Here is a 15,083-nt window from a genome sequence, read left to right on the forward strand (position 1 = left end):
CTTCACTTCCCAACAAGGTCAGGGCAGCCATCTATTTCTCCCTAAATATAATAAAGTCCTACAGAAGTTCTACAATGAGAACAACACGTATTTGGTTAACTAGCCTCATACAGTTATCATTTTTATAATGCCTATTTGTGAAACATTTCCACACTTAGCATCTCATCTGAACCCTCCTGACCCTAAGTGATAGGTAGGCAGAGCCCTCCCAGTTTATATACATATGAGGAAACAGAATCGAAGAGAGTCAATAAAAATGTCAGCTCAAAAAAATATATATATCATCTCACTTATAGAGAGAGAACATAGTATGTGCCGGCCCTGTTCAAAGTGCTTTTAAAACTTTCAATTTATCTAATATTCACCACAATCCTGTGAGGTGGGTACTATTTTATCCCTGTTTTGTAGATGAAGAAATTTGGGCCCAGAGAGGTTCATAATTCGCCCTGGGTCCACAGCTGGTGAAAGATACAGAGAGAATTTGAACTCAGGTAGATGGGCTCTGAAGCTCTACAGCCTCTCACTGACTTGCTCAAAATCACGTAGCTGGAAAGAGGCAAACTGGCATTCGAAGCCTGGCCTGTCCGACTCCAGACCCTGTATTTACTTAGTAACAACAGCCCACGTGTCTGAGTGCCCAGCACGGGCCTGTTCTAAGCGCTTTATTTGTGTGCACTTATTTGATCCTCACCACTTTCCAAGTGAGGAAACTGAGGCATAGGAGTAAAGTGACTTGCCCAAGGTCCCAAAGCTGTGGCAGAGAAAGGATTTGAACCCAGGCAGTCCGGACCTAGAGCCCAGTCCTTTTCGCCTCACTAACCGTCTGTCCCCTCAGCTGCTTACCCCAGAGTCTGTTACACATGAATAAAAACCAAATGCAGCACATTTTCCCATCATTCTCATTGGTTTCTCGAGTCACAGATAAGTCTTCTGTCCGTGCAAAGTCTAAGGCATTTCTGGTTACGGGTGGCGTTCTGTTTACTTTGCCCGACTGTTTGCTCTCTGGGGACAGAAGCTGACAGTAGCACTCCCTGGGCAGGCTCTTCATGGATCCAGGAGCCTCAGTCAGATCTCCTGTCGCATAGAGAAAATGAAGACATCCAGGGCGTGGGCTTGGAGGGCACCGGCAGAGCTGTTTCTCCTCTGTGCTGCCCTGGCATGTCTCAGTTTGCCGGGTTCCAGGTAAGTGACGGTTCCAAATGATTGCCTGATCACTAATATGACGGGGAACATAAAGCAACATCATAGTGACCCTCTCCTTGTCACATGCCTATTAAATAAGGAACATCTCCTGAAGCAGTTTGCATGCGTCTGATAAAATAATATCAACAACTCTTCAAATTGTTGTGGAACCCAGCGACCAACTTCAACAAAAGTTCTTGTAGGAAACTGACATGTTTAAATGTATTTTGTCATGCTGAGAATACTTGTTCTGTATTCTGAACAAAACCTTGGCATGATTCTTTATGCAGAAGGGTTGTTATGTATGGGGAAAAAAGCCAGTTCATAACAATGATTTTAATATGAGAGTGACCTACCCTACCTGCTCATCAACCTAAACTCTTTGTTCTCAGGCTCCTGCATTCTCTCTCTCTCTCTCTCTCTCTCTCTCTCTCGCTCGGTCTCGCTCTCCCTCTCTCTTTCTCACACATACACGCACACATTCCAGATGTTCGCCGCAGTTAAATGCTAGCTAATTTATTTCATACTTTTTTTGGTATTTGTTAATAGGCTGCAAAACAGACTAAAAACAAATATCTGAGTTGAAAGCTCAAACTTAATCTGAGCGAAAGTTCAAACGTGGGCTCCACTGAAAGGAGCACCAGTGACATGGCAATTGGGGGATCCTTCTGGTACAGGAGAAGCCGCTGCCATCAGAGGCTAAGCTGTCAGCTGTCCTAGGCTCCTTGTGAGCCATCCCGTGGGAAGAAGGACTGTTAATGCCATTCCTCTTACTCATTCCATAAAAGCTGTGTGCGCACAGTCTCCCACGGGGGGAGCACCTGGTACCCGTACGCACCCCCTGGTGTCAGCTCTGTTGAGCGCTCAGCCCCCATTGGGCACCACCCCGAGACTAGGGTGATGAGTGTTTGCTACGCATTGGGCACTCAATGAATAATAGGTATTATGATTATCAAGAATCTCAGCTTGGCCCTGAGAAGAAAAAAGAAGCCAAGGCTTTCCTTGTGTGTACTGTGTGTCCATCAGGATCCAAGGAAATGTGTCTGGAATGGAGGGTTTAAAGGGATCATAGCAGCCCTACATATGGACCCCTATGTGGGGCCCCTTGTCAGGCTCTGAGGCTACAGAAGTGACTAGGACACAAAGGGCTCATGTTCTCATGGAGGAAACCAACATGTGAGCACATACTGTGTGTGCTGTTGCAATAACTAGCACAGGGGCAGGTGGGAAACAAGAGAGGAGTGATTGGCTTTACCGGAGATGGAGTCTGGCAAGGCTTCTGGAAGAGAGGATGCTTGAGCTGAACCTTTACATAGGAATAGGTATTTGCCAGATGGCCACGGAGGTGAAGGTGTTCCAGGCAGAGGAAGCAGCATAGACAAGGGCAGGGAGATGAGAGAGCCTGGCTTGTTCCTGAAGCCACACATCTGCTTCAGTAAGCCTTGAGCACAGGTCAAAGTGGGGAGCTGCCAGAGATGGGACCAAGGAAGAGTCAGCAGGAGTCAGATCCTGGGTGGAGCTGGGGCAGGGGTTGGTGCCTGTACACCAGCCGAGGAGCTTGAACCTTATCCTCTAGGCAATGGGGAGCCATGGAAGGGTTTTAAGCAAAGGATCGATCGACACAGTCAGATTTATATATAGGAAGTTCACCCAGAGGTAGGAAGTGGAGATGTGAGTGGGTGAGTATAGACAACAGGTTGGGAAACCTTGTTTAATCATCCAGTGATGTCATGAGATGGGGTGTTATCCTCACTCACTATGTAGAAGAGCAAACGGGTCCTCAGAGAAGAGAAGAGATTCATTCATATCTCATGAGTCCCAAACCCTTACCTGAATCCAGGTTTAGTGCTCTGGCCTCTACCCACGATTCCATGGAGCAGTCTTGAACATGGCATGTGTTTGAATTCCATACACGAAGTGGAGGAATAGCCTTCAGTTCTGCAACAGGAAATGCTGAGACCTCCTTTGTACTAGCTAAGAAAGGTTTCTGTTTTTAGTTACTCTTGTAATCAAGTCAAATGAAATACTCATTATGTCATCTTAAGACTTAGGTTTGCTTGTTGCCACTCTGTGCCAGGCACTTAGGTATATTAAGTCTAATTCTCAAAGCTATTTGAGATAAGTGCTATTGTTTATAGTTTACAGAGAGGGAAACTGAGATTTGGAGAGATAACTATCTCTAGGTTCCTCACTTAGTATATCAGTATAACAGAATATGGATTCATATCTGTTTTTTTTTCTGGTTCCAGAGCCCCTGTATCTTTCTGCCTCTTGCTAATGCTTTATCTCTTCTCCACCTGCATTGTGGATCTGACTTTCTGGACTCCCAGGCCATTTCTCTATCTCTGGAGCACACATTTGTTGCCTTGAGAGTTTGCTTTAAATTTCATTTCTACAATAGCAAATGACACAGAGAAGAGAAATTGAAAACCCACCACCCAGAAGCTGCCCCTTCCAGCAAAGAGGAAGGATGCTATTTGCAAAGGATGCAGCTGCCTAACAAATTGTGTGTGACAAGAAAGTTGTTGTGTCAGGGCGTTTCTACAGAAAGCCAAAATATATCGATGCACCCTGTCTATGTAAGCTTATGGCTCACAATTTACTGCTGACCTAATCCTGCCGTACTGATGGGTCCATCTTTATTTTGATCAGAGACTCCTGTTAGAAAGAGAGTAGGAGACAGGAACCAAGTGAAATATGTCTTCCTGCTGGCAGCTGCATTCCATGCACCTCGAGGAATGGCAGGTACCTCCTTGCCAGTCCTGACGTAGAGGATACGTTCCAAGGACTTGTAGAAGGGTGTTTGCTGTAGCATTGTTTGCAATTGCAAAACATGAAAAAAATATATAAACATCCTTCAAAAAGAATAAGTTGAATGCAGTGGATGTCTTATGATGGAACATGGAGATAAAAGAAAGAAACAAGACCTCTTTATGAATCAACATGGATAGGCCAGAAATACAATGTTGATTGACAAAAGCAAGTTATAGAATACTATGTCCAGTATGAGTGCAGCTCACAAAAGCAACGCTATGTGTCGTGTCTGTCTGTATGTAAACATTTAAAAAACTGGAAGGACGTACAGCAAATTCATGACAGTAGTATCCTCTGAAGAAGAGAGGAAAGTGAACTGGGGCTGGTGTAAACCACAGACGTCAAATTTATAAGGTTATTTTTTATGTAAAAAAAAAAAGACTTGAAGGAAGTGTACCAAAATGTTAACAATTGCCAATCCTGTTTTGTGAATACCTGAGTATTTATTATTTTGTTTTCTGTACTTCTCTGGGCATGTTTAATTTTTCAACATTAAAAATACACAGAGGATTTTGAATGACAGAAGTCAAGGCAGTTGGTCAGAACGTCCATCTGGTTCATCTCTGTAAATTCACAGCGTGAAGGCACATGTTATAATAACCATACACAGAGGTCCTGACTGCCCCTGTCCTCTGTTGGGTCCATGCTAGTCCCAGGAATTAAAGATGCAATTTAATGCTAGCCTTGCTTTCCGATTTGCATTTTATAGTACTAATAAACCACACACATTTATCCAATGTAATTTACAAACATGCTGTTTATTCAGCTGATCACGTCATTGTATTGCCACCTCCATAATGAAAAGAGATCTGGTGGTTGTTACCACTTTTTACCAAGTTCCTTCTGTAAGTGATCATCTTGCCCATTAACAGGCTTTCACATCTCAGAGGGGAAAATAATTGTGACTCTTAATGGCAAGCGTGCACATTATTTATCTACTCAGTCTCCCCTGTGGCCTGAATTGGGTGGAAAGTTGCTAAAAACACAATGTAACTATTTCTTAGTGGCAACAGAAAGAGGATACCCTGCAGAGCTGTCAAATTCGTACTTAGGAGAAGACAAATCACAGACAATATTGTTTTGTCAAACCTGGCAGATTAGTAGATAAGAGCACGTTCTGAAGCCCCCAGCCTCTGGGCAGCATCCTGCCTCGAGTAACCATTTTAAAGACTCTACACCTGTGGTTCCCGCTAGTCTTTGACCTTTCATTAAAGATCCAGCTTTACTAGGCAATTGATTTTTGCTGATCTCTGGGGTGGTCGTGGAGATACATTTCACTGTAGTTAATATCATCCTCTTTTTTAGGACTGTTGCCAAGTGAGAATGTATCGTTAATGACCTTGTCTGGAGTGATATGTTAAAATTTTGAGACAGTGGAAACTATGTGATGCTCTGTAATGAATGAATCTTGGACACAGGGATGCAAGAGGCCTTGCATGGAGATGGAGGGGACTGGCAGAGTGGATGCTGGCCTGGTTCCCCTACGGGCAGCATAGAGAAATGGACCTAACAGAGACTAGAGTTGAGCAGACCTCGGCTCAGACCCCAGCATGACCACATACCAGCTGCATGGCTCTCGGCCATTTCCCTCATCTCTCTGGAAGGTTGCTGCCTTCTAGCATTGCTGTCAGGATTAGATGAGATGGCATGGGTGAAACATCTCAGGCAGGATCTGACATGTCCTGGGCTCTCAGCAAATCTTAATTCTCTTTCTCTTCTCGTGTCCCTTTTTACCTTGAAAAGAAACGCAAATTACAAAGAATCTTGCAGTGTTATACATTCTTTCAGATGGAAGCAAAAGAGAAACCATACTATACCCATCGTATTACACATGGGGAAACCAGAGGCCTAGGCACATTAAATAACATGCCCGTTCATTCCCTCTTTCACTCGATGTCCCAAGACTGCCAGGAACTCAACAAAAAGTGTTGCCTTATCTTCTAGACAGATTTCAGATCTCGTATTGCTTGACGGCTCTGCAGATGTGACACCATCTGCCTCTCCCATCCCCCCGCCCCACTGGCCTCACCCCATCCCCTACCCACCCCTATGTACTGTCCTCGCCCTGGCCTGGCAGACACCAGTCTCTCCTTGTCTGCTGGTTGTGCTTGTTTCCCACGGTCTTGTCCTTGGCCGGCGTCTCTCAAGAACAGTCTTATCCTCTCCCAAAGCTTTTCATGATCAGATCTGTATCCCTAGTACAAACCCCTCTCCTGAGTTCCAAAACTATGTAGGGACTATTTATCAAATGACTCTACGTAGGTGTCCAACAGACACCTCGAACTCCGCTTGTCCCAACTCCATCATCCTCAACAGATTCCTTTGCTCCTGAGTTCCCCACTCACCCACCCACTCAAACTAGAAACCAGCATCAACCTAAACCTGTTCCTCTCTCTAACCCACACCCCCCATCCTATTACCCATCACTCTATCCATTCCCCCGAGAATCTCTAGTAAGTCTGTCTTCCCCATTCTGTCTCCCCTGGATGCTGCAATGGTGCAGCCTCACATCACTCATTGGTACCACTGCTCGAGCCTCCTGCCTGCATCTCCTGCCTCAGGGCTCTTCCCACCTCCACCCAGCCTCCATACTGCAGCCACAGTGATGTCCTAAAGCTCAGCTCTGACTGTGGAGCCTGCATGCTTAAAAACCTTGCCTACCGGATAAAGTCTGGAAGAGCTAAGGCGTGAGGCATGTTTCTCTTTTCCTATCCTAAGCGAAACTGTGAGTTCCAGAAGGAAAAACCTGTGTCTTATAATTCTCTGTATCCTCTTTAGCATGGCATCCTGAACATGGTTTGTTCTCAGACCAAATTTCGTAGACTCTTAATGTGAGAGGGCAACTTAAAGACCACCTCGTCCAAACTTCTCATTTTCCAGGGGATAAAACAGGGGCCCCAAGATGGGGAGGGTATTGCTTGAGGTCATACATCTAGCTGTGGTTGTAATCCCTGCATATCTAAAGCACTTTAGAGTTGATAAAGTGCTTTCACATATACTTTCTTATTTAATCCTACAAATAGCCTAATGAGCTAGGTATGATTCTCTCATTATATCATATAGGTGAGAAAAGGGAAGCTCACAGAGGTTGAAAAACCGGACCAAGATCATCCAGCTCCTGATGGACTGTCTTCTGATCAGAGTTCAGCACTCTTCTGACCCTAGCTAGCCGTAATGTCAGGCAGTAACTGGGGGTTCCAAAACACTTGTTGAGTGAATTAACCTCTACTTGACTGATAAAGGAATAGCCTTGCACAAATGAGCAAATATATATTTATTGAATGGACAGACAGGTGGTTGGAGGTATATTTAATTCCCTTCTGATACTTGACTCTCTTCTCTATGATGACCTTTTAGGGGTGAAAGGCCTCCCTCTCTTGAGTCAAATGCAGTCAACGAGAGCTTCGCCAGGACTAGACAGACGCGGAGTGTGGACGTCACCTCAATGCCTATTGATTGCGAACTGTCCAGCTGGTCCTCCTGGACCACGTGTGATCCTTGTCAGAAGAAAAGGGTAGGTACCCAGGCCTTGGGAGTCCTCTGAGCTTCCAGGAGCCCTAATCCTCAGCAAGATCGTCTGAGGCATTACTGACAGTGCCTGCATCATAGTGGGACCTGGGTAAATGTTGGCTGATTTAATTAATGGATTTTACTCCTCTGAGTTTCCAAGGAGCAGTCAGATCCTTTCTTTGATCTTTCAGATTTTTTCCAAGCATATCTGTCCTTGCTCCCATTAGCAGCTTCTTAATTAGACTTCCTACCTCCAACCTTGCTCTTTCAATCCATCTTTCATGGTGCAGCCAGGGGAGCTATTGAAAATGAAAGTCTGGCCAGTCTGTCCCCAGCTTGGACGTCCAAAGTCTCTGCATGGCCCTTAGGATCGGGTCCAGACTCATGGTGTTCAAGGCCCCCCATGCCTTAGTCCGGGCCTACGTCTCCATAGAACAGCCCCCATGCCAGCACACAGGACACGTGTATTTTCCTGCACATTTCACACTCTGTCTGTTCCTTTATTCATGCCGCTTGCTTAGGCTGGAGTGACCTTTCCCCCTCCTTCACCAGCTAACACCTACTCATGATTTGAAACTGCTTAGCGGCCGCCTCTTTTAAGAAGCTTTCCCTGACTTCTCAGCCCCCCCTTGCCCTTAGATAGATACCCTTTTATGAACTACAATAGCTCCTTATTCCTCTTGTATCCTAACACTTATCATTTACTTTTCTTTTATTATTGGTCTTTCCATTAAATGGTGAGCGCTTAAAAACGTATTCAATACTGTATCTTCAGTGTATAGGCCAATGTCTGGCATGTAGGAGGTGCTCCATAAACATGTGTTGTCTGATCTCATCATATTTCTTGACATCTCTATAAGGAAGGGAGGATAACTGTTACACTTTCTGTTAGGCAGATAGATAGAGACCCAGCAGGTAAGTGATTTCTTGCGTTCACCCAGTAGCAAAAACAGACCTTGAACTCAGGCCGCTGGCCTCCTTGTCTAGCATTCTACCAGTCAAAACACACAGTCTCTGCAGTATTTGTTCTTCGATCTTCGTTGTCACAGGAGGGCTGACCCAGGAGCCAGCTCTAAGAACAGGATGTGTCAGAGAAAAGGGAACGGTTCTCATTTCCCCGGCTCCTTGGGAAACTGAACCAGCCATGGGCTAGGACTCTAAAGAGGCTGTGGAAGTAGGCCCAGGACAATTGCACGCTTAATTGGATCAATGTGGAGAGCCCTGCAGGCTTATCCAGTTCCCAAAGTAGGCATTATTGCTGATGTGATCAACATGGATCCAGTTATCTGGATAATTGCTTCATCTGCACCATAAACCAGGAAGACCCAGCATGAGCCGTCCATCCATCCACGCACTCAGCCAGCCAGACAGAGCTCTGCACTCAGACTTTGCCACACACGGTCCCTCAGTGTACATCACTGCTGTCTGCCGGGTCAGTGGCTGGGAGTTCATCAAAACCTTTCGACTGGAATTGGGAGATGTCTTTCCTCCGTCATCTCCACACGCCTCAAACCCATTTTGTCTCTGGTGCCTGGGGCTAGTCTTCTAGCATCTTCTTTGCAGACCTTATCCCTGTCCTGCTAGCCTCTGCCTTCCAGGAAGCAAGACTCTGGGAAAGCAAAGGACCATGGGTGGATGCTTGTCTGTGTTTCTTTTCTAGATTTCCAGATACCATGCACGTAGTAAGTGTGGCTAGTTAACATGTCAGTCTGTAAAGGGGCTGCCATCCTGCTTTGCCCCCTTTGGTGGTACCAAAATCTTGACTGCAGCTACCATTCGGATGCCACCCAAATCTGATCATTTCCTTCCTCTGCAGTGGTTTCTCATTTCCCCATAATGAAGTGCTAAATCCAGCCTTCCTGAGGCCTGGGAGGCCCTGCCTCACCTGCTCCTGGCTACGTCTCCCTCCATCTCTTGCCACTCTCCCTCCTTCACTCTTCACTCCAGCTGTGATGGACTTCTTCTTGTTTCCTGGAACAAGGTGCATACTGTCTAGTCTCTCAGCTTTGGCACAGCAGTTCCCTCCACCCAGATCGCCCTTCTCTCTCCTCCTCAGCCAGCTCTCCGTGTTTGCCTGACGTGTCTACTCACCCTCTGGGGCTTAGCTTAGATGTCGCTTCACTGTCTCCTAAGGCTGCACTGCAGATTCCCCTCTGCGTTTACAGAGCGCTCAGTACTGCCCCTCTCATGGCACCCGTCGCACTGTGTTGTCACTGCCTGGTGTTGACCATCATCACCACCACCACCATCTGCAGCCTCCTCGAGGGCAGCCCAGAGGGCATGATTATGATCAAAACCAAACAAGCATAAGTAGCACCTACCTTTTTCAACATTGGGTGGCTCAATCAAAAGTTTGGAAATCCAATCCATATTTCTGGAATAAACAATCTAGAGATGGAGAAATATTGACCGCTAAAAATTATTAATAATTAAAAAGAAAAATAAGCACAAGCAATTGAGTGCCTCCTGTGTACCAGACAACATGAGGTTTCATATATATCTCACACATATAATTGAAACTCCATAACTGTATATTTAGGTAATTCATTATCCCCATTTTATAGATGAGTAAATTGAGATCACAGTGCTTAAGTAGCTTACCTGATATCACATAACTAAAAAGTATCAGAGTCAGTGGCTCCAAAGTGCATGCTTTTGTGTTATAAGCTACTTAGTAAATGAGAATACTTGAATCAACCCATTGGATTAATCAAGCTGAAAGACTGAACTGGCTGCATCAAGGCACTTACTACCTTTGACTCCAAAGCCCATGCTTTCCCCACATTTAGCAAATCTTTACTGATCACTGTGGATGCAGAAACTGAAGATAAGGTCCCTGCCCTCAGAGGGCTCCCAGTCTATTTGAAATAGACAACCGGCCAGTGGCAATATAGATCCCTAAGTGTACCCCTTAGCTCCCCAGGTCTCCAAGGCTCTGCCCTTGGTTCACCTTGCTCCTCTCTGCTACAGTACAGACATGCCTACTTGCTCCAGCCCTCTCAGTTCCATGGGGAACCGTGCACCTTCTCTGACAAGGAAGTTGAAGACTGTGTTTCCAACAGGCCATGCAGAAGTCAAGTGCGCTGTGAAGGCTTTGTGTGTGCGCAGACAGGTATAAAGGGACGCAGGAGCGGGAGGGGAAAGCTATCAAGTGAGCCAATGGCACATGATGGTGGGAGGACTGGCCATTGCCTGGTGCTCAAGATCACGGTCATGTGTCAGGTCAGGAGGCCTCCTTGACCTCTTTTTACACGTATTATTTCATAAAAACAACCCTACCATGTAGGTGTTAATATTACCCCCATTTTACAAATTGAGAAATTGAGACTTGGAGAAGTTACTCACGCAAGATCATATAGCAGGTAAGTGGAGGAGGTACAATTAGGAATCGGGGAATTCAAATTACATTCACTGACATTATGGACGCCAAAATTATGTGTGCTAGAATAAGAGCTCCCGAGTTAAATCTTACTTTGACTTTGTAATTTAGAGAAATCACTGAACCTCCTCACTTGTTGGTTCTCTAAACAGAAAAACAGAAGTGATGTTAATACCTTACAAGTTTGCTATAAACATCAAGTGACACAATGGATGTGAAAGCTCTTTGCAGACCCTGAGTTCTGCTGGCTTTCTCAGAGGTTTGAGGCTAAATGCAATGTAGCAAAGCCACCTGCAGCAGTTAAGTAGGGTGGGTAGCATCATTTATCTCTGAAAGCTCTTTGGTGAGATGGTCCCTGCACTTCTGTATCGCCATGTACAGCATAACCCTTAACCCATGAGATAGTCATAAAACATTTTCGATTAAAGGAAGCAAGGGAAAAAAAGAAAAGACAGATGAACAGGCAGACAGAGGGAAGGAAGGGAGGAAGGCACACACGAATAATCATCAGTGGCAGAGCTAAGTAAACACTTGTCTTTTCAATTCATTCCTCTAGCTCATTCAGGCAAACGTATGCCTCTCTGTTTCTCCAAGGCTCCAGCAAAAATCAGAGTATTTTGACCCAAATTATCTAGATGGGAGTTGCAACTCTCTACATTCTCTGTAACCATGTGGACTGTGCTTAGGGATCTTCTCAGAAAGAATTAGAGCAATTTCTAGGGCTTACTGCAAAGGCAAAACTCCATCCAATAAATCTGAAAGACTTTTACAGGGTGTCCATGGACTAATTAGGACCAGTGTTCCATGATTCTGACCAAAGCCACAATGGTTATTTGGGCAGGCTTTAGTTTAAATGCCTTGTAAGGAACATATGAAAACCAGATTGTTACTCTTCTGCCTTTAATACCCCAAAACATTGGTTAAAAATGACCAGACACATCTGAGGAAAAAAGGTTACCTGTCTTATGGGCTTTATCCTGCAAGAATATACAAATAAGAAAGGAAGTCAAGTCCATGGGGAAAAGAGTTTCAAGGAAGCAAATAATTTTAAACATACAGTCCAAATAATTTTATCATCTAAAAGTAGTCCGGCACTTCCCTGGTGGTGCAGTGGTTGAGAGTCCGCCTGCCTATGCAGGGGACACGGGTTCGTGCCCCGGTCCGGGAAGATCCCACATGCCGCGGAGCGACTAGGCCTGTGAGCCATGGCCGCTGAGCCTGCGCGTCCGGAGCCTGTGCTCCGCAACGGGAGAGGCCACAGCAGTGAGAGGCCCGCGTACCGCAAAAAAAACAAAAGTAGTCCGAATGGCTCTGGTGTTGAAGGCAGTGTGGTTTAGTGGGGAGAGTTTGTGATAAGAAAGCTATAGGTTCCAATCCTCCTGCCAGTACTTACCAGCAATGTGCATTTGGGCCATCAAAACACTAATAATAGTAATAACAACACTTATCCAGCACTTACCATGAGCCAGTACTGTTTCATTCATTTAAATCCCCAGCAACCCTAGGGGGCAGGTATGATGGAGTCCCTATTTTACAGATGAGTAAATTGAGGCGGGGGGGTGGGGTCAGGTAACATTTGGAAGGTCCCACGACTAGTACTGTTATAGGGCCCACCGAACCCACCACCTCTCACCAGTGCCAAGCAGAGGAGTCCAGCCTTCCTTCCTGTCTGGCCACTCGACCCCTGCCTAGTGGATCTGCCCTCAAGTACTTTCAGAAATATAACACTGGCTTCTTTGGGGGGTTAAACTGTGGATTCCATTACCCACCCACCCCGATACATGAGGACTAATGCAAACAGAGCATTAAAGGCACAGCAAAGTGTCCGGCCCACAGTGGGTCTCAAACCATGTGAGTCCCCCCCCCCACATCTTACTGGCCTCTTAAGGCCTTACTGGCCTTACTGGACCGTGGGTAACCCCCTTTCTCCATTCCAGGGAGGTGTGTAAACCGCAGACTTCTTTGTAACGGGGACAACGACTGTGGAGACCAGTCAGATGAGGGGAACTGTAGAAGGATTTATAAAAAATGTCAGCAGGAAATGGACCAATACTGGGCCATTGGCAGCCTGGCCAGTGGGTAAGTTACCGCCTTCTGTTGTAGAGCTGGAAGGGCACACAGTTAAATGTGATTCTGGAGAAGAACCAGGGATGGACCTGTAAACAGAGTGGCTCTGTTTTCCTTTCTGAGAAAGGCAGGGGTGTACGCGGATGCTTGCGCTGCTCCCTGAGGACAGACCCAGGGCCTCCGGGAGCACATCCCACAGAGAGATGGACCTACGCGGCTGCAGGGAGGGAGCATTGAGGGCAGAGCTGTGTGTTGGGGCCGCGGAGGCTCCACGCGAGGGCTGGGGGAAGGGTTATTTGACACCTGCTCTGTGACTGTGTTAGGTACTTTCTAAGCATTACCTTTCTTTTTTTTTTTTTTTTAATCTTTATTGGAGTATAATTGCTTTACAATGGTGTGTTAGTTTCTGCTTTATAACAAAGTAGAGGTGAGACAGGAATAAAGACGAATAAAGACCTACTAGAGAATGGACTTGAGGATACAGGGAGTGGGAAGGGTAAGCTGTGACAAAGCGAGAGAGTGGCATGGACATATATACACTACTAAAGGTAAAATAGATAGCTAGTGGGAAGCATTACCTTTGAATCCCCTTGACAGCTGCGAGGGAGGTTTATCTGTTTCTCTATCGGGCTGGCCCAGAGGAGAAGGTGCTAAGTAATTAGCCAGTGAAGGAGTGCATTTCCAGCACGGCTCTGCAGCCACTCTGTGTGCAGCCAATCTGGGGGCCTCTGAGTTGGTTAAATCCTCTGGGGAGGTGAGGGGTCAGAAGGGACCAGACTGCCCTGGTGCCCACCCTCCTCTCCTGCTGTGCACTGCAGCCTCTCAGCCTCCAGGGGAGGAGGAGGGCCTCTCTTCAGACGCCTCACAAATCAGCGTGTGTGACGCAGTGTGGGGAGCAGAGTGGCCCTGGATGGGGTTCTCCCTCTTCCTAAATGAACGTCAGACCTCCATCCTGAAAGGTTGTCATTAGAGATACAGACGCCTCAGGTGGGGAAAACCTCCTCTCAGGACCTCCTTAGAAACTAGTGATTATAAGCCCCATCTCCTCGATAAGGAAACGGAGACCTGGAAAGTTAAGAGAGTTCTCAGAAGTCACACGGCAAAGAGGGTGACAGAGTGGACATTCAGCAGAGGCTGACTGGACCCTGCAGGAGGGGCAGAAATACGGCTCACAGGCCACGGGACCCTGGCTGAGGCACTTGTCTGCGCGGTGCCTTAGTTTTGTCGTTTGTAGACGGAAGTTAGTAATACCCTTCTTTCCAGTCTGTGAGGGATGCATAAGCTAATGCCGTGGTAATAAACTAATACACAGGAGGCAGCAGGTATGCGTGTGGTGGGAAGAAAGCAGACTCTGCCCTTGACTTAAGACACTCAGACTTTGAGTCCTGGCCCTGCCAGCTGCTGGGCAGTTTGGTTGCCCTCTCTGTGCCTCACTTTCCTCATCTGTTAAATGGGTATAATAATAATACCCATGGATTCAGTGAGCCAATATGTGTAATTGATTATTACAGTATTAAAAAAAATAAATGGGGCTTCTCTGGTGGCGCGGTGGTTGGGAGTCTGCCTGCCGATGCAGGGGGCGTGGGTTCGTGCCCCGGTCCGGGAGGATCCCACATGCCGCGGATCAGCTGGGCCCGTGAGCCATGGCCGCTGAGCCTGTGCGTCCAGAGCCTGTGCTCCGCAACGGGAGAGGCCAAAACAGTGAGAGGCCCGCGTACCACACACACAAAAAAAGAATATACATTATTATGCTACAAGAAACTCTGTCACAGGAGAGAGAGCCTAAGACAATTCTGGTAGAGCAGAACAGGCCAACAGGCAGAAGATAAAAGGAGACAGAGCTCCTTTGAACAAAAAAATGGCTGTCGGTAGTAATCAAAGCAGACTTCCAAGAATGGTCTAGCATGGTCGGCAAGAACAAGCCTCCAGGAATGGAGGCTTCTTAGGAGGCGGTGAGAAAGAATGTCAAATTAGAGACAGTATTTTCATTCTTTCTAAATGGACATAATGGCATCCAGGACTTCAGGGACATTGAGTAAGGTGGTACCCTGAGCCATCTGTGACTGTGTCTGTTTCCAGTTAGACCCTCAGTAAATGGGAATTAATTTAGTGTCTTGTGATGGGGGTCATA

At 46.4% G+C, this 15,083-nt stretch overlaps 1 protein-coding gene across 2 annotated transcripts in view; it reads left to right on the forward strand.

The window, feature by feature from the left end:
* C8B (complement C8 beta chain) overlaps positions 1-15,083 on the forward strand; it is a 53,636-nt gene that overhangs the window by 12,219 nt on the left and 26,334 nt on the right. The window contains exons 1-4 of one of the 2 annotated variants that reach the window (XM_060142575.1): positions 1,091-1,182; positions 7,354-7,510; positions 10,477-10,618; positions 12,823-12,964. In XM_060142575.1, the coding sequence (XP_059998558.1) occupies positions 1,091-1,182; positions 7,354-7,510; positions 10,477-10,618; positions 12,823-12,964 (533 nt within the window). Of the gene's footprint in view, positions 1-1,090; positions 1,183-7,353; positions 7,511-10,476; positions 10,619-12,822; positions 12,965-15,083 lie in introns of those variants that run through there. The other variant, XM_060142576.1, reaches the window with a different exon arrangement.

This window comes from Lagenorhynchus albirostris, chromosome 2 (assembly GCF_949774975.1).
Source record: "Lagenorhynchus albirostris chromosome 2, mLagAlb1.1, whole genome shotgun sequence".
Lineage (NCBI taxonomy): Eukaryota > Metazoa > Chordata > Mammalia > Artiodactyla > Delphinidae > Lagenorhynchus > Lagenorhynchus albirostris.